We start from the raw sequence: 19747 nt of genomic DNA, 5'->3' as shown, positions 1-19747 counted from the left end.
AGGAGGTGGGGTGTATCTCTAAGGTATGATTTGAGATTAAGAACCATAGGTTTTAAAAATTGATCCACATATTCAGATAGTCTAGATGTTATTGAATCTATACCTGAAATGATGGGCCTGCCAGGTGGTTTGGTCAGGCTCTTGTGGATCTTTGGTAGATAATAGAATATTGCCATTTTCGGTTCATCAGTTGAGAGATATTTTCTCTCTCTGTCTGTAAGTACTCTATTTTGGTAGCCAGAATTTATGTGTTCCATATAAGTTCTCAGAAATAGAGGTGTAGGGTCACTTTTTAGGGTCATATATGTATTACTATCAGAGAGTTGGCGATTAGCTTCCTCCAAATAGTCTTTTCTGTCTAGAATGACTATGCCTCCTCCCTTGTCAGCCTCCCGTATCACAATCTGTTCATTATCCATTAGTGTTTTTAGCACCTTTTTCTCTCTTATGCTCATATTATGTTTCTGGATTTTGTAGTTACTGCAGAGTTCCATACAGTCTTGGATGACCTTATCCTTAAACATAGTTATATATTTTCCCTGTGATTGAACAGGGAAGAAAATGGACTTGGGTCTTAGGCCACTATTAATAATACTTAATTCATTCGAGTCAAATTCTGGTCCAGAATAGTTGTTACAATCTATTTGTGAGTGATGGTTATTCCCATTCTCTAGATCCATTAAGGCTTCCAGTGTTTCTAAATCTGATTGTGTGAGGCTAACCGAATTTTGTGTGTTTTTATCTTTTTCAAAATGTCTAACTAGTGTTAGTTTACGTATGAATTTGTTTATGTCAATAAATAATTCAAATGGATCTGGTTTTTGTATAGGCGCAAATGACAAACCTTTTTTTAGAAGGTCTGTTTCGTCTAGACTTAGATTGTTTGTGGACCAATTGAAGATTTTTATGGTTTCTTCTTTTACTGTCTCATCTCTCTGCGTCTTTTTAAGTTGGAATTTTCTACCAGCTCTACATCCTCTTCTTCTTCCATATGTCTTTTTCCCCTTCTTCCTTCTACATGTGTTTGTGGTTGTCTCCATTCTAGTGGTGTATGTTCTTGTGGTGGGGGTCTTACTTCTCTCTGTACCTCTAAAGCTCTTGGTTTGTCTGTCAGATGTCTGTCGTAAAAACCCTTATCATTATAGCTATCTCTATTTCTAGAGTGGGTATATGGTTGTTGTTCCCAATTAGAGTTTTGGTTTACCCTTCTATCATTCCACCCTTGATTACCATATGAATCTTGATTGTACCTGTTGGATCTATAATTTGAATTATAATTATAGTTATGGTTATAATGTCTTCTACCTCCCCTAGGATGTACTCTACCTCTAGAGTGATAATAATTTCCCTCTCTATTTTCTCTTTCAATCATATGAGAATCATTTCTTAGGTTTGGGTTGTGATAATAATTATCTCTGCTAGTATTGTGACCCCTATTTTGTCTAGGAGTATACGCTCTAGAGGGGAAATTGAATTTAATGTTTGTTTGTTTGGGGGTTCTTGAACCTGTTTTCTTCAAACTTTTGAGATGGTTATTCCTAATTACATCACTGTATAGAGTGTTTGTGGTTGTTAGTGGAGTGTTAGGTGTCTCATTACCCCCAGGTGTGTTTGGTGTTAAAGGTACATTGGTCTCAATTTCAATATTTCCTGTTTGTTCACTAGCTTTATTTTGTAAGTCTCGTTCCAGCTTTTTCTTCTTTTTGAGTTTTAAATCTCTTTCTAATTTGCTCATTCTTTCCCTTATGTCACTATCTAATTTGTCATAATATGTGTCTCCCTTAAAGGGTAACAGTAAAGTGCGCAATTTGTGTAGTTCTGCAGTAACCTTATCCAGGTTCGCCTCTCTAAATCTAATTATAATACGTATCAATTTATTTGAACTCTCTTCCAGAACAGTTTCCCACTCTGTAATGAGTTCTATGTCTGTACTGTTAAATATGGCTGTTTTTGTCAACATCAAACCTTTGGGTATTATCCCTGCCTTCAGATAAGCTTCTAGTCCTATTATGTCGCACCAGTTTTTAATCTGTATTTTACTTAATTTTTCCACCTGCTTAAATAGTTCTCTAGGGTTAACTGGTTTTTGTACATTACTGATGTTAGTATCCCCTTGTGAATCTACAGACAAGGTTCTTTTTTTACTATTTGGATCAAAGTACATTCCAAAATTACATGTGGAGGAATCTTCAGCTGCTGATGACATGATATAACACTTCTGATCACAAGTGGTCACAGTGAATACCCAGAAATACAAAAACAAGAGAATGGTCAGCGCTTGAAGTTGATGTGTAAATTGCTATTTACAATAAATATATATTCTCATCCACTAGTAAGAATAAATATATTTATATAGATATATATCTCTATGTATGCAACAATTTGTAGTTAGTGCAAATGGCAGTCTTATTGAGATGGAAAGTCTGTGGATGTATAATATTCCATATAGTCCACAAAGCTAGTTCCCGTGTGCTATAGGTGTGGGCAGCCCGTCTGGTCTAAAGATGATCCCCCGCAAGGTGAGGTTCCTCTCGAATTGTCTGGAAAAGTATAGAAGGAGACAGGCGCACAGGGGCACACTTCGTGTAATACGTTCACAGAAGTTACATAAATAGCAAGGATGCAAGTTTACAATTGTAGAATTCAACAAACATATATATACACACAATGGTAGTGAGCCGTAGTGCTGACAGGTAGCTAGATCCTTGTACAAAAACTCTGATGAAGTAACCCATTGGTTACGAAACGCATTAGGCTCCTGCACGCTTTGTGTGCACAACATACACGGAGCTGCATAAGGTAACCGGTTGCTGGGCCACGAAATTAGCCTGATTAGCTCCGATTTATACCTTTGGTGCTCCTTACTTGTATATTTGTATATTTGTGATACTGTCAACTTTTAACGTTTTAACGGTTGTGGAGCAATTTAGTGCATGCATTTGGAAACAGACCTTTTGTACAAGGATCTAGCTACCTGTCAGCACTACGGCTCACTACCATTGTGTGTATATATATGTTTGTTGAATTCTACAATTGTAAACTTGCATCCTCATCAGACAAGGGTGTCTGTTTTATACTATTTAAAATAAATATATGGTTTTATAATCTCTGTTATATTATAAGGTATGGTGTGGTCAATTGAGATATATAGACTATACACACACCTCTATACATATAATATCCCCTTACTCCCTATACCACTGACAACGGATAACAGTGACCCACTGAACATACACCCAACACTGGAGGATCGTGGACACACGAGAGGGGAGCAAAGGAACAGAGTATAACCATATAAGTGCACTTCTAGTACCTCACTACTTGAGGGTACACCAGGTGAGCGCGGATAATTCCCCCACTGTTTGCTATTTATGTAACTTCTGTGAACGTATTACACGAAGTGTGCCCCTGTGCGCCTGTCTCCTTCTATACTTTTCCAGACAATTCGAGAGGAACCTCACCTTGCGGGGGATCATCTTTAGACCAGACGGGCTGCCCACACCTATAGCACACGGGAACTAGCTTTGTGGACTATATGGAATATTATACATCCACAGACTTTCCATCTGAATAAGACTGCCATTTGCACTAACTATAAATTGTTGCATACATAGAGATATATATCTATATAAATATATTTATTCTTACTAGTGGATGAGAATATATATTTATTGTAAATAGCAGTTTACACATCAACTTCAAGCGCTGACCATTCTCTTGTTTTTGTATTTCTGGGTATTCACTGTGACCACTTGTGATCAGAAGTGTTATATCATGTCATCAGCAGCTGAAGATTCCTCCACATGTAATTTTGGAATGTACTTTGATCCAAATAGTAAAAAAAGAACCTTGTCTGTAGATTCACAAGGGGATACTTACATCAGTAATGTACAAAAACCAGTTAACCCTAGAGAACTATTTAAGCAGGTGGAAAAATTAAGTAAAATACAGATTAAAAACTGGTGTGACATAATAGGACTAGAAGCTTATCTGAAGGCAGGGATAATACCCAAAGGTTTGATGTTGACAAAAACAGCCATATTTAACAGTACAGACATAGAACTCATTACAGAGTGGGAAACTGTTCTGGAAGAGAGTTCAAATAAATTGATACGTATTATAATTAGATTTAGAGAGGCGAACCTGGATAAGGTTACTGCAGAACTACACAAATTGCGCACTTTACTGTTACCCTTTAAGGGAGACACATATTATGACAAATTAGATAGTGACATAAGGGAAAGAATGAGCAAATTAGAAAGAGATTTAAAACTCAAAAAGAAGAAAAAGCTGGAACGAGACTTACAAAATAAAGCTAGTGAACAAACAGGAAATATTGAAATTGAGACCGATGTACCTTTAACACCAAACACACCTGGGGGTAATGAGACACCTAACACTCCACTAACAACCACAAACACTCTATACAGTGATGTAATTAGGAATAACCATCTCAAAAGTTTGAAGAAAACAGGTTCAAGAACCCCCAAACAAACAAACATTAAATTCAATTTCCCCTCTAGAGCGTATACTCCTAGACAAAATAGGGGTCACAATACTAGCAGAGATAATTATTATCACAACCCAAACCTAAGAAATGATTCTCATATGATTGAAAGAGAAAATAGAGAGGGAAATTATTATCACTCTAGAGGTAGAGTACATCCTAGGGGAGGTAGAAGACATTATAACCATAACTATAATTATAATTCAAATTATAGATCCAACAGGTACAATCAAGATTCATATGGTAATCAAGGGTGGAATGATAGAAGGGTAAACCAAAACTCTAATTGGGAACAACAACCATATACCCACTCTAGAAATAGAGATAGCTATAATGATAAGGGTTTTTACGACAGACATCTGACAGACAAACCAAGAGGTTTAGAGGTACAGAGAGAAGTAAGACCCCCACCACAAGAACATACACCACTAGAATGGAGACAACCACAGACACATGTAGAAGGAAGAAGGGGAAAAAGACATATGGAAGAAGAAGAGGATGTAGAGCTGGTAGAAAATTCCAACTTAAAAAGACGCAGAGAGATGAGACAGTAAAAGAAGAAACCATAAAAATCTTCAATTGGTCCACAAACAATCTAAGTCTAGACGAAACAGACCTTCTAAAAAAAGGTTTGTCATTTGCGCCTATACAAAAACCAGATCCATTTGAATTATTTATTGACATAAACAAATTCATACGTAAACTAACACTAGTTAGACATTTTGAAAAAGATAAAAACACACAAAATTTGGTTAGCCTCACACAATCAGATTTAGAAACACTGGAAGCCTTAATGGATCTAGAGAATGGGAATAACCATCACTCACAAATAGATTGTAACAACTATTCTGGACCAGAATTTGACTCAAATGAATTAAGTATTATTAATAGTGGCCTAAGACCCAAGTCCATTTTCTTCCCTGTTCAATCACAGGGAAAATATATAACTATATTTAAGGATAAGGTCATCCAAGACTGTATGGAACTCTGCAGTAACTACAAAATCCAGAAACATAATATGAGCATAAGAGAGAAAAAGGTGCTAAAAACACTAATGGATAATGAACAGATTGTGATACGGGAGGCTGACAAGGGAGGAGGCATAGTCATTCTAGACAGAAAAGACTATTTGGAGGAAGCTAATCGCCAACTCTCTGATAGTAATACATATATGACCCTAAAAAGTGACCCTACACCTCTATTTCTGAGAACTTATATGGAACACATAAATTCTGGCTACCAAAATAGAGTACTTACAGACAGAGAGAGAAAATATCTCTCAAATGATGAACCGAAAATGGCAATATTCTATTATCTACCAAAGATCCACAAGAGCCTGACTAAACCACCTGGCAGGCCCATCATTTCAGGTATAGATTCAATAACATCTAGACTATCTGAATATGTGGATCAATTTTTAAAACCTATGGTTCTTAATCTCAAATCATACCTTAGAGATACACCCCACCTCCTCCAAATTATAGAAAGAATAGAATGGAAGCCAACTTATAAATGGGCTACGCTCGATGTAACAGCATTGTATACATCTATCCCTCACGATCAAGGGATAAGTGCTATCAAGAGATCACTAGACAATGCTAATCAGATTGCCCCTGAGCAGAGGAACTTTCTATTAGAATCCATTAGATATATCCTACAGAATAATTATTTCAAATTCGAAGGCACATATTACCTGCAAAACACAGGAACAGCCATGGGTACAAAGTTTGCACCTAATTTTGCGAACTTATATATGGGTATATTTGAAGAGGAGATGGTTTATAATAATTCTGAATTTAAAAACAAAAATGTTGTATTTTGGCATCGCTTCATAGATGACATCCTAGTTATTTGGGATGGAGAGATTAATCTATGGGATATATATGTACAAGAACTTAATGCCAACTGCATGAATCTCACCTTTACACAAAGAATAGAAATCTCATCCATTGACTTTCTAGATGTCACTCTATATGTATCAAATGGGAACATATGCAGCAAGCTATACAGAAAACCTACTGACACTAACGGTTACTTAGACGCACGCAGCAGCCACCACCCCAAATGGATAGAAAATATTCCATTCGGGCAGTTTCAGAGACTGAGGTGAAACTGCTCAGATATGAGTAATTTTGAAATAGAGGCAAATAATCTCAAAGATAAGTTTACAGAAAAACACTATCCAACTAAAACTATCCAAAAGGCATATGATAAAGCGATTCAACTCAACAGAGAAACACTAGTACATGGCAATAATCAACAATCACAGACACGATCAACCACAATACCAGATACAGCAAGGGCAATACAGAAAAGAGATACTAAACTTAATTTTTTTACAACTTTCAATGAGGGCCACTGGAAGATCAAGAACATTTTACAGAAAAATTGGTCAATCTTGAAAAATGACCCTATACTAAAAGACACTATAGGCAACAGACCATATGTTACATACAAGAAAAACAAGAATCTAAAGAATTTCCTAGCACCTAGTAACATTCAGAAAACCAAAAAAACAGAGAAACAACTTAAAGGTCAGATTACTAATATACAAGGTTTTTTCAAATGTGCAAGAAAAAACTGCGTGTGCTGTGCACATATAAATAAGAATAAAAATTTTAATAAATTTATAGACTGTGGAAAAGATGGAGAAAAATATCCGATTAAAGGTCTACTAAATTGCAGATCTGATCATGTAGTCTATATGCTGGAGTGCACCTGCAGCACCCCAAAAAGATATATAGGACGTACGACACGGGGTTTAAAAATCCGCTGTCTGGAACACAAGAAGAATATAGAATCAGGAACCCTCAAAAATCCTCTCATAAACCACTTTACGAATATTCATAATAAAAACAAAGATGCATTTTTCATTAAGGCTATAGAACAAATACATAAAGGCAACAGAGGAGGTAGTAGACTTCTGGAACTACGAAAAAGGGAGACAGTTTGGATCCATAAATTGGGAACGCTAGAACCCAATGGGTTAAATAGAGATATTGACCTAGCAGCATTTCTATAATTACTGGTATATTAGTTGGGGAGTTTCTTTTGAACACCACTTGATCCCTCTCCCACACATGTATTCCAAACATCAAGAGTCAGTTAATTTATGTTTTTAGAATTTTAAAAGTATATAAACCATTAGGAACTATATATTATAGCTCTGTAATAATGTTAGCTTGAAATATTCATTTCCTTTAGAATTTTATCTCCCTTTTTAATAATATGCAAATTTTATGGTGTTTTGATATTCCTTGTTCTTTTAAGTATCCTTTTTTCCTCAACAAGTATGAGGCAGAAATAATACGAGTATACATAACGTATCCCAGTAATTCTGTACCATTTCTAAATAACATTTTTATTTAAAATGGTAGTCACAATACATTCTGTTAAGTTTATTGTATTCATTTATTACTATTATATTTTTTATATACCTTGTTCTTCTAAGTATTGTTTCTAACCGGATACTTCAATTTGGTATAGTAACACTTAAAATGACAAATAAGCACATAAAAAATCCGGTTGCCAACTAGGAAATAGAATTCTATTGGCATTTTCAAATGTATGATTTACAAAAGAAAAAGAAAATTAAAAATACTGGGTTTAGTAGAACAGTAAAGCCTGGCCACTTGCCCTTAAACAAAATGGCGACCGAGGGGCTAACACTTGGCCAATCAGCCACAGCCACACGCATTTATAGAGCTAGGTTGGGGGGCGGCCCACACCTCTGATGAAGTAACCCATTGGTTACGAAACGTGTTAGGCTCCGCCCCCCGCCACAGGTCACACCTGCACGCTTTGTGTGCACAACATACACGGAGCTGCATAAGGTAATCGGTTGCTGGGCCACGAAATTAGCCTGATTAGCTCCGATTTATACCTTTGGTGCTCCTTACTTGTATATTTGTATAATTGTGATACTGTCAACTTTTAACGTTTTAACGGTTGTGGAGCAATTTAGTGCATGCATTTGGAAACAGACCTTTTGTGCAAGGATCTAGCTACCTGTCAGCACTACGGCTCACTACCATTGTGTGTATATATATGTTTGTTGAATTCTACAATTGTAAACTTGCATCCTCATCAGACAAGGGTGTCTGTTTTATACTATTTAAAATAAATATATGGTTTTATAATCTCTGTTATATTATAAGGTATGGTGTGGTCAATTGAGATATATAGACTATACACACACCTCTATACATATAATATCCCCTTACTCCCTATACCACTGACAACGGATAACGGTGACCCACTGAAGATACACCCAACACTGGAGGATCGTGGACACACGAGAGGGGAGCAAAGGAACAGAGTATAACCATATAAGTGCACTTCTAGTACCTCACTACTTGAGGGTACACCAGGTGAGCGCGGATAATTCCCCCACTGTTTGCTATTTATGTAACTTCTGTGAACGTATTACACGAAGTGTGCCCCTGTGCGCCTGTCTCCTTCTATACTTTTCCATATATATATATATATATATATATATATATATATAAATAAATCAATCAAGAGAATGCACCCTCTGGATTTATAAATTCAAGTTTACTTTGTGACGTTTTGAGGCTTTCACCCTTTCCTCAGACATAAATATTTCTGTATATGGAAATTTATTCTGAACTATTGGGTACAAAGGGTTTCTTATTAAAACAATGTAAAAGACTGTAAACTATTTCTCATCAAGTAATTTGTGTAATATTAAGTTTACAATGTCCAAATGCAATTTTATTAAATGAGGTCTCTTTTCCTGGTCATCGGAGAAGATATTATAAAAATGTGTTTTACTTAAGCTGAGTTCTGTGTTTTGTTTTTAACTATCATTTTGGCTTTCTAATTTAGACAGAAAATAGTCTTTCAACAGTATGGGAAGAGTCGGAAACACAGAATGGAAAGTGGAACAAAGTTAAAATTCACCTTGGAAAATTAAGACATTTTGAAGTAATTTTTGAAGGTGTGCGTATAAGAGACTTTGGAGGTGGTGCAGCAATCGATGATATTGAATTCAGAAGTTGTTCAACACGTAAGTAAACTTATTGTTTATTCTCAAACTGATATACATAATAAAGTTTGTAATAAAAATATTTTAGGGGAAAATTAAAATATTTTTTAAAGAAATATTCTATTGTAATGGTTTGGGTTTCTGGGAATAGTTAAAAGTTCCAAAGGAGAGGTTAATGTGTGGAGAAGTCAATTATGAATATCAGATATGTGTCTTTGTGATAAAAGCACTTATATAAAGGCAGCATAAAATGGTTGTTCAAAGCAAGTAACTGTCCAAACATGGACCCAGGTACTAAGGTTAGATCTGAAATTACCAACTAGAAGCCCTTGGGCGTTCCCCATCATATAAGGTCAGACAGTATTATAGATAACAATAAAGACATTAACTTACTATTATAATGAAGGCTGGAGAGAACATTGCAAAAGGCAGTAGTGAGTTTGGTTATATGCTATACTTGGCATAGATTATGGAGTCAAGCCAGGAAGGTTTCAAACACAGAATATCAGAGTAATGTCAAGCAACATCAGGTTAAAATACACTATTTGTAACAAACAGCAAACTTCTTTCCTGTCCGAGCATGCTTCATCTCAGTGTCAGATGGAATGCTGTGGTTTCAGAATAAAACAAGCTGAAATAAATGACTGAGAGGCCCAGCTCACCACTAGCCCCTATAAGAGCACTGGACATAAACACAGTCTTCAAACAAAGGTCGGGGTAAGAGAGCAAGGAGACTAAACTTAGTAGCTGAACTCTCAACTATTTTAATTAGCTCCTACAAAACAAACAATTAAGTGCTAGAAAGTAGCTGTAGGTTTGTAAATTCAAATATCAAACAAAGACATACCGTTGTAAAAGTTTAGTCTCGCTATCCAGACGAATATAAACTTCCATACGTTACTTAAATGCAGATCTTCTGATAGCAGGGGAATCCAAAGTTAATGTAGCCTAAGTAAGAAAGTCTTGGTCAAGGCCTCACGGGGAAAAGCAGCACAAAATCATTAAACAAATGCAGAGTGCACAAAAAAGCTTAAGTCATAAACCAAGTCAGTCCAGACAAAGGGGCCGATTTAACATGCTGCAAATGCAGCAATTTGCGAGTGAGCCGTGAGGCTCGCAAGAAACATAAGAAGCAGCGGTCTTAAGACTGCTGCTCCTTAACTTAACCGCCACCTACTTAACTCATCCCACCACGATCGGGATGATTGACACCCCCTGCTAGTGGCTGATTGGCCACGAATCTGCAGGGGCCAGCATTGCACAAGCATTTCACTAGAATAGAAATATTGCATATTTCAGAATCAAATGCCCTGCACATAGCAGAATATGTTCTATTTATTCTTAAATAGATATTTAAATATATATATATATATGATTGATTTTTGCACAAATATATATTTATAAATACATAGAACATATTCTATGTGCAGAACATTGGAATATATAATATTTACAGTAAATATATAGTTAAATACTTTATAAAATATGAATATTGCATATTTTATAAAGTATTTTATAATGTTTTTTTCTGCAGTGCATCATTCTGCAGCCAATAGAATTGACCTTGCATTCTATTGGTTGATCCAATCAGCTAATCGGATTTTTCCTACCTTAATTTCGATTGGCTGATAGAATCCTATTAGCCAATCGGAATTCGAGGGACGCCATCTTGGATGACATCATTTAAAGGAACCGTCATTCGTCGTTAGTCCGTCGGCCTTGAAGGATGCTCCGCGCTGGATGTCTTCAAGATGGAGCCGCTCCTCGCCGGAAGGATGAAGATAGAAGATGCCGCTTGGATGAAGATTTCTGCCAGATGGAGGACCTCTTCTGCCCCGATCGGATGAAGACTTCTGCCGGCTGGAGGACCACTTGTGCCCAGATCGGATGAAAACTTCGGCCCGGCTGGGTGAAGACGGCACAAGGTAGGGTGATCTTCAATGGGGTAGTGTTAGCTTTTTTTAAGGGGGGATCGGGTGGGTTTTAGAGTAGGGGTGTGTGGGTGGTAGGTTGTAATGTTGGGGGGGATTGTTCTTTTTTTTTACAGGTAAAAGAGCTGATTACTTTGCGGCAATGCCCCGCAAAAGGCCCTTTTAAGGGCTATTTGTAATTTAGTTTAGGGTAGGGCATTTTATTATTTTGGGGGGCTTTTTTATTTTATTAGGGGGCTTAGATTAGGTGTAATTAGTTTAAACTTCTTGTAATATTTTTTATTTTTTTGTAATTTAGTGGGGGGTTTCTTTGTACTATAGTTTAGTTTATTTAATTGTATTTTATTTTAGATAATTGTAGTTAATTTATTTAATTAATTTATTGATAGTGTAGTGTTAGGTGTATTTGTAATATGGTTTGCTGGAGTAGGTGGCGCAAAAAATGCTATTCCCAATGTGTGATTGAATAATATATTAGATTAACTGGTTTATTGCTAAAGTCCCTATGACCTTGATATAGGTTTTATTTGGTATACTTAGCACGTATCGATATGTCCTATATAGATATTCTGTGTCTAAAGTTATGTTTCTATATAGATATTCTATTTCTAAAGTTCTGTATTTAGAACCAAAATCTATTATAATAAAATACTCCTTATAGTAAATATGACCACAAGACTAGGTTGTAATATTGTTTCCAATTTTTATTTTTATTTAATGTAAAAGGTACATAAAATTAGTATTTATAGTAGTTCTGTGACACGAGATTAACTTGACACCGGTGTCTGCTGCTTTTGTATACAAAATGTATCTAATGAGTTAAAACATTTAAATAAAAGTCACATTTAAAAACAATAGTTACACTATATCTATAGTTAACAATTTCTATATTGCATTAAAAATATATACAGTTCAGACGTGTGCTGAATAGCTTCTTGATAGGACTTTGTTGTTTCAATTTAACAAACAAATAAGCAGAGCATATGTGATATTTAACACACTTAGAGATGATATGTGTAAAACAGTACCTTATAGTGTATCTGTTTGATATCACTATGTTACTTGAAATAGCTGGGGTATTTGACCTGGCTTGTAATATACAAGATAGTGCGGTTAAATATATGCCGCTTTGTATATGGATTCCTTTATGGTCAATGACCTAACCTGCTATTGCAGCTGTGGGGTCTCTTCGGTGTACATATGCGGTTAAATATATGCCGCTGTATGTTCCTCTTTGTGGTTAGTGATCAACCTCCTATTGGGTATAGGCTGGTGTTCCTCCGTGGTTTTCCTTTTGGGGTCTCACCTTGATGTAGATTCGGTGCGGTTCCGGTGTCCGCTCTGTGTCCGTTTCTCTTGCCGGTCAGTGACCAATCTATTTACTAGAGAGTGGATGGTTCCTGGTGGTGTCCCTCCTAGGTTAGTATCAGGTGCGGTTAAGTATAAGCCGCCAGGTGTGGATTCAAATGCGGCTTAGGTGAGCCACACTGTGTCTTTTTTTCTCCTTTTCCTGTCGGTCAGTGACCGATCTGCAGGCTAAAGTTTTGAAGATATTGGTGGAATTTACACTAGTGCTAGGTTTTACGCACACCCTACAGGGAGGAGGGAGCACGAGAGGACGTGAGAGGAGAGGGAAAGTAGAACTGCATGGAAAAGTTATAGAAGTTGAACACTCAGTGCCCAAAAGACAGAGGTATCTTGAAAAAGGCTGTTAAGCCGAAACGCGTAGATACCGGAGCACCACTACACTGATTGTGAAAGTAACGAGAGGAGCTCTTCCAACCACTCATCGGAACAAGGTTTTCATCTGAACCAATCTGCAACCATAAAAATTCATCTGGCGGCATTTATTTAACCGCATAAAGCAAACACCGTTTAAATTCCACCAATATCTTCAAAAATTTAGCCTGCAGATCGGTCACTGACCGACAGGAAAAGGAGAAAAAAAGACACAGAGCGGCTCACCTAAGCCGCATTTGAATCCACACCTGGCGGCTTATACTTAACCGCACCTGATACTAACCAAGGAGGGACACCACCAGGAACCATCCACTCTCTAGTAAATAGATCGTTCACTGACCGGCAAGAGAAACGGACACAGAGCGGCCACCGGAACCGCACCGAATCTACATCAAGTTGAGACCCCATAAGGAAAACCACGGAGGAACACCAGCCTATACCCAATAGGAGGTTGATCACTAACCACAAAGAGGAACATACAGCGGCATATATTTAACCGCATATGTACACCGAAGAGACCCCACAGCTGCAATAGCAGGTTAGGTCATTGACCGTGAAGGAATCCATATACATAGCGGCATATATTTAACCGCACTATCTTGTATATTACAAGCCAGGTCAAATACCCCACCTATTTCAAGTAACATAGTGATATCAAACAGATACACTATAAGGTACTGTTTTACACATATCATCTCTTAGTGTGTTAAATATCACATATGCTCTGCTTATTTGTTTGTTAAATTGAAACAACAAAGTCCTATCAAGAAGCTATTCAGCACACGTCTGAACTGTATATATTTTTAATGCAATATAGAAATTGTTAACTATAGATATAGTGTAACTATTGTTTTTAAATGTGACTTTTATTTAAATGTTTTAACTCATTAGATACATTTTGTATACAAAAGCAGCCGACACCGGTGTCAAGTTAATCTCGTGTCACAGAACTACTATAAATACTAATTTTATGTACCTTTTATATTAAATAAAAATTGGAAACAATATTACAACCTAGTCTTGTGGTCATATTTACTATAAGAAGTATTTCATTATAATAGATTTTGGTTCTAAATACAGAACTTTAGAAATAGAATATCTATATAGAAACATAACTTTAGACACAGAATATCTATATAGGACATAGCGATACGTGCTAAGTATACCAAATAAAGCCTATATCAAGGTCATAGGGACTTTAGCAATAAACCAGTTAATCTAATATATTATTCAATCACACATTGGGAATAGCATTTTTTGTGCCACCTACTCCAGCAAACCGTATTTTAAAAAAACCATTGGGATAAAGTTTTTTTCAGGTGAGCAAAATTCCACACCTACCTTACAGTCTAACTCATTTTTACAGGTGTATTTGTAACTTAGGTTAGGATTTATTTTACAGGTAATTTTGTAATTATTTTTACTAGGTAGCTATTAAATAGTTATTAACTATTTAATAGCTATAAATACAAGTAAAATAAAAATAAATCCTAAAATAGCTACAATGTAAATATGAATTATATTGTAGCTATTTTAGGATTTATTTTATAGGTAAGTATTTAGTTTTAAATAGGAATAATTTAGTTAATAATAGTAATATTATTTATATTTATAGGGGGGTGTTAGGGTTAGATGTAGGTTTAGGGGTAATACATTTAATGTAGGTGGTGGCGGTGTAGGGGGGTCAGATTAGGGGATAATAAATTTAATATAGGTGGCGGCGGGGTCCGGGAGCGGCGGTTTAGGGGTTAAACACTTTATTTAGGTGCGGCGGGGTCCGGGAGCAGCGGTTTAGAGGTTAATACATATAATGTAGGTGGCGGTGGGCTCCGGGAGCGGCGGTTTAGGGGTTACTACACTTTCAGCAAGATTTAGAGTTTGGCGTTAGCTGTCAAAAGCAGCGTTAAGGGGTTCTAACGCTGCTTTTTACCACCCGCTGGTATTTAGAGTCAGGCAGGAAAGGGTCTACCGCTCACTTTCTTTCCGTGACTCCAGGCTACCGCAGATCCCCTTACGTCAATTGCGTATCCTATCTTTTCAATGGGATTTGCCTAACGCTGGTATTTGGAGTCTTGGAACAAGTGAGCGGTAGAGCCTCTACCGACAAGACAAAGTCAGTAGTTAAGAGCTTCATGGGCTAACGCGGGAACATAAAGCTCTTAACTACTGTGCTATAAAGTACACTAACACCCATAAACTACCTATGAACCCCTAAACCGAGCCCCCCCCACATCGCAAACCCTATAATAAAAAAATGTAACCCCTAATCTGCCGACTGGACACCGCCGCCACCTACATTATAGCGATGAACCCCTAATCTGCTGGCCTTAACATCGCCAAAACCTATATTATATTTATTAACCCCTAATCTGCCCCCCCAAAGTCGCTGCTACCTAACTACACTTATTAACCCCTAATCTGCCGACTGGACCTCGCCGCCACTATAATAAATGTATTAACCCCTAAACCGCCGCACTCCCGCCTCGCAAACACTATAATAAATTGTATTAACCCCTAATCTGCCCTCCCTAACATCGCCACCACCTACCTACAATTATTAACCCATAATCTCCCACCCGCAACGTCGCCGCTACTATAATAAAGTTATTAACCCCTAAACCTAAGTCTAACCCTAACCCTAACACCCCCCTAAGTTAAATATAATTTTAATTAAACAAAATAAATTTACTATTATTAAATAAATTATTCCTATTTAAAACTAAATACTTACCTGTAAAATAAACCCTAATATAGCTACAATATAACTAATAGTTACATTGTAGCTATTTTAGGATTTATATTTATTTAACAGGCAACTTTGTATTTATTTTAACTAGGTACAATATCTATTAAATAGTTACGAACAATTTAATAGCTACCTAGTTAAAATAATTACAAAATTACCTGTAAAATAAATCCTAACCTAAGTTACAATTAAACCTAACACTACACTATCATTAAAGTAATTAAATAAATTACCTACAATTAGCTAAACTAAAATACAATTAAATAAACTAATCTATAATACAAAATAAAAAAACACTAAATTACAGAAAATAAAAAAATATTACAAGATGTTTAAACTAATTACACCTAATCTAAGCCCCCTAATAAAATAAAAAAGCCCCCCCAAAATAATAAAATGCCCTACCCTATTCTAAATTACAAAAGTAATCAGCTCTTTTACCAGCCCTTAAAAGGGCTTTTTGCAGGACATTGCCCCAAAGTAATCAGCTCTTTTACCTGTAAAAAAAAATACAACCCCCCAACATTAAAACCCACCACCCACATACCCCTACTCTAACCCACCCAAAACCCCTTAAATAAACCTAACTCTAACCCCCTGAAGATCTCACTACCTTGAGTCGTCTTCACCCAACCGGTCCGAAATCTTCATCCATGGTGCGCAGAGGAGCTCCTTCATCCGGTAGCGGCGTCTTCAATCTTCATCCATGCGGAGCGGAGCCATCTTCCAAGGAGCTGATGCGGAGCCATCCTCTTCATCCAGAGTCTTCTAACACAATGAAGGTACCTTTAAGTGACGTCATCTAAGATGGCGTCCCTTCAATTCTGATTGGCTGATAGGATTCTATCAGCCAATCGGAATTAAGGTAGGAAAAATCTGATTGGCTGATCAGCCAATCGGAATTGAAGGGACGGTGTTAGGGTTAGACTTAGGTTTAAGGGTAATACATTTAATGTAGGTGGTGGCGGTGTAGGGGGTCAGATTAGGGGTTAATAAATTTAATGTAGGTGGCAGCGGGGTCCGGAAGCGGCGGTTTAGAGGTTAAACACTTTATTTAGGTGCGGCGGGGTCCGGGAGCGGCTGTTTAAGGGTTAATACATATAATGTAGGTGGCAGTTTAGGGGTTAATACACTTTATTAGGGATTGTGGTTCATAGGTAGATAGACATTGCGCATGCGTTAGGTGGTAGTTTTTTTTGGAAGGCATTTTAGGGAGTTATGATGCTCCAATACTCAGCACAAGGCCTGCTACGGGTGCATTTTATGGTGAGGTGAAAATGGAGTAGGATTTCTCAATTTTTGCCACGTAAGGCCTTGCGCTGGATATTGGATACCAAATTTTGCGTCTTTTATATGTTAGTCTATGGGTAAAAAAAACTACGTCCGGCGGGTGAAATATATGTGCCACATTTATATGCAGCGCTGTATATAGGATACCAAAAACGCACAATAACCGGCGTCGCCGCATATCGGAAGGGGCCCTTGGTATATGTTTATTTAAGCTCAAATTTCTCTACTCTAGGACAATCAATTGCCATTCTTTTCACAGATACCTTCTGCAAATTATGATTTGTTACAGCTTTTTTTAAAAAAATATGCATTATAAACAAAGACTTATAAATATACAGGTCAAATGAGAGAAGATGCTGACTCAACATTGTCACTGAACCAGAACCAGAAATTAACATATATAAGCAAGAAGGAGTAATACATATTATATTCCTGTAGACCTGTCATGATTCTGTTCTTGCCTCTTTAAAGGGACACTGAACCCAAATTTGTTCTTTTGAGATTTAGATAGAGCATGCAATTTTAAGCAACTTTCTAATTTACTCCAATTATCAAATATTCTTCATTCTCTTGGTATCTTTATTTGAAAAGCAAGAATGTAAGTTTAGATGCCCGCCCATTTTTGGTGAATGACCTAGGTTGTTCTTGCTGATTGGTGGATAAATTCACCACCAATAAACAAGTGATGTCCAGTGTACTAAACCAAAAAAAAGCTTAGATGTCTTCTTTTTCAAATAAAGATAGCAAGAGAGCAAAGAAAAATTGATAAAAGGAGTGAATTAGAAAGTTGCTATAAATTGCATGCTCTATCTGAATCACTAAAGAAAAAAATTAGTGTCCCTTTAATAAGATGGAGCCCAGTAGCAGGGTTAGCAGGAAACTGGCAGATTGCATAGCAGTAGACAGGAGACTCAACTATATAACTATATAGTTACTATATATATAACTATATAACTGTCCTATAGGAAAAAGTTACACAGGCGAATAACAAATAATGAACTGAAATAGTAAATACTGGGAAACAGGTACAATTAAGAGTTAACATATAAAAACTGTACAAATAAGTATAGCTGATGTTCAGGTGCAAGTTCTAACAGATAAGAGCCAAGTACTGAAAGCCCCACTACAGGGACAAGGACAGTCGTGCCCACTTCTGGGCAAAGCAAAGGAGAGTGCCTGCTTCTGGGCCAAACAAGGTGATACCAAAGGCAGTGCTGGAGATGGAAAAAACAAATAGGCACAACAGGCAATAAGGTACTGGGAAACTGCAACAGGAAAGTACAAGCAATAGTAGTAACTATGCCAAATGCAAAGACAAGGTCAGCACAGTACAAGATTTAAAGAATGGCAGCAAATATCCAAACTTATTCAAGGTCACAGGCAGGAAATCCAACAACAACCAGGAAGCAGGAACACTAATTACAGAACAAGTAAAGGCATAGGCTGCTCAATATCTAGCCAGAGAGCACTTCCCTGGTTGGTTAGCATCCAGAGGAGGTGGGCCTGGGAGATACACAAACTGATGACAATATTGTTCTACAAACTCCTAGTAAACATCTTCTAGTGGCAAAAGAAAGAGCAAGCCATACTCTGAACCTGGAGTCCATGATTATATCCCAGGTAGGGCACAGTAAGGGAAGTCACTACTAACAGAATTGATGTTGTGCATTTTAGCATGAGCAGAGCTTATGGGATTCTGACATTAGCTTATGGAATCCTGACTCTTGGGACAATGACATACATAGACCCACCACCTAATAAATACAATAGACAAAATCCCTAGAGTGTGAGCCCAGGAAAACTCAGATGATAAAATAAAATATTAGCAATTATAGCAACACCTAATGAAAAATATGAGTTTAGAATATCACACTTCTAAATATGTACCTGGCAAAGAAGGAGGAGTATGGTTATACAAATTTTACTACCCAGCTTACATTTTTAAGACAATGACTAAGATTCAATGTAACCTTTTCATGAAACAACTTTCTTGCTGGGAAAGAACTTGCAACAACATCACAAATTGTATTAAGAACTTATAAAGATTTGTATCTGTTCATCTTATGTAGCTTAAAATGAGATCCACTGTGAAGAATACTGGCATAACAAAAATGTCTTCAAAACCATACAACACAGACATATTTTAATGACAAAAAGGCACTTTAAAAAACAGTCCACTTCAATATATGCAAAAAACAAAATGTGAAAACCATTTACTAATAGAAAAATAAAACTGAGAAGAAAGCCGCAGCTTTAAAATAGTGTGACATGAGCACAAAAAGATATACTTCATAAGGACAATAGAGAACTGTGATTAAATGTGCATAAGAAATTCCGATAATGCCTCTATAATGTCCCAAAATGCCCTAAGTCTGCCCCTCAATACATTTTTGTTAACTCCAGCTGGACTACATTATCATAACAAAAGGATTTTTTTTAGTTGATTTAAGGGTATTTTAATTTGGTTTAAGTTAGGGGGTGTTAGGTTAGCGGGTTTAGATGTTAATTTATAACTTTGCCATGTG

At 36.7% G+C, this 19747-nt stretch overlaps 1 protein-coding gene across 1 annotated transcript in view; it reads left to right on the top strand.

Moving 5' to 3' along the window:
- The window catches only part of MALRD1 (MAM and LDL receptor class A domain containing 1), a 998487-nt gene that overhangs the window by 524695 nt on the left and 454045 nt on the right, over nucleotides 1–19747 (top strand). The window contains exon 21 of the mRNA XM_053715701.1: nucleotides 9356–9536. Coding sequence (XP_053571676.1) covers nucleotides 9356–9536 — 181 coding nt within the window. The remainder of the gene's footprint in view (nucleotides 1–9355; nucleotides 9537–19747) is intronic.

Source organism: Bombina bombina, chromosome 5, assembly GCF_027579735.1.
Source record: "Bombina bombina isolate aBomBom1 chromosome 5, aBomBom1.pri, whole genome shotgun sequence".
Lineage (NCBI taxonomy): Eukaryota > Metazoa > Chordata > Amphibia > Anura > Bombinatoridae > Bombina > Bombina bombina.
Note: the sequence above shows the minus strand (reverse complement) of the source record. Positions and strands in the feature narration are given on the sequence as shown.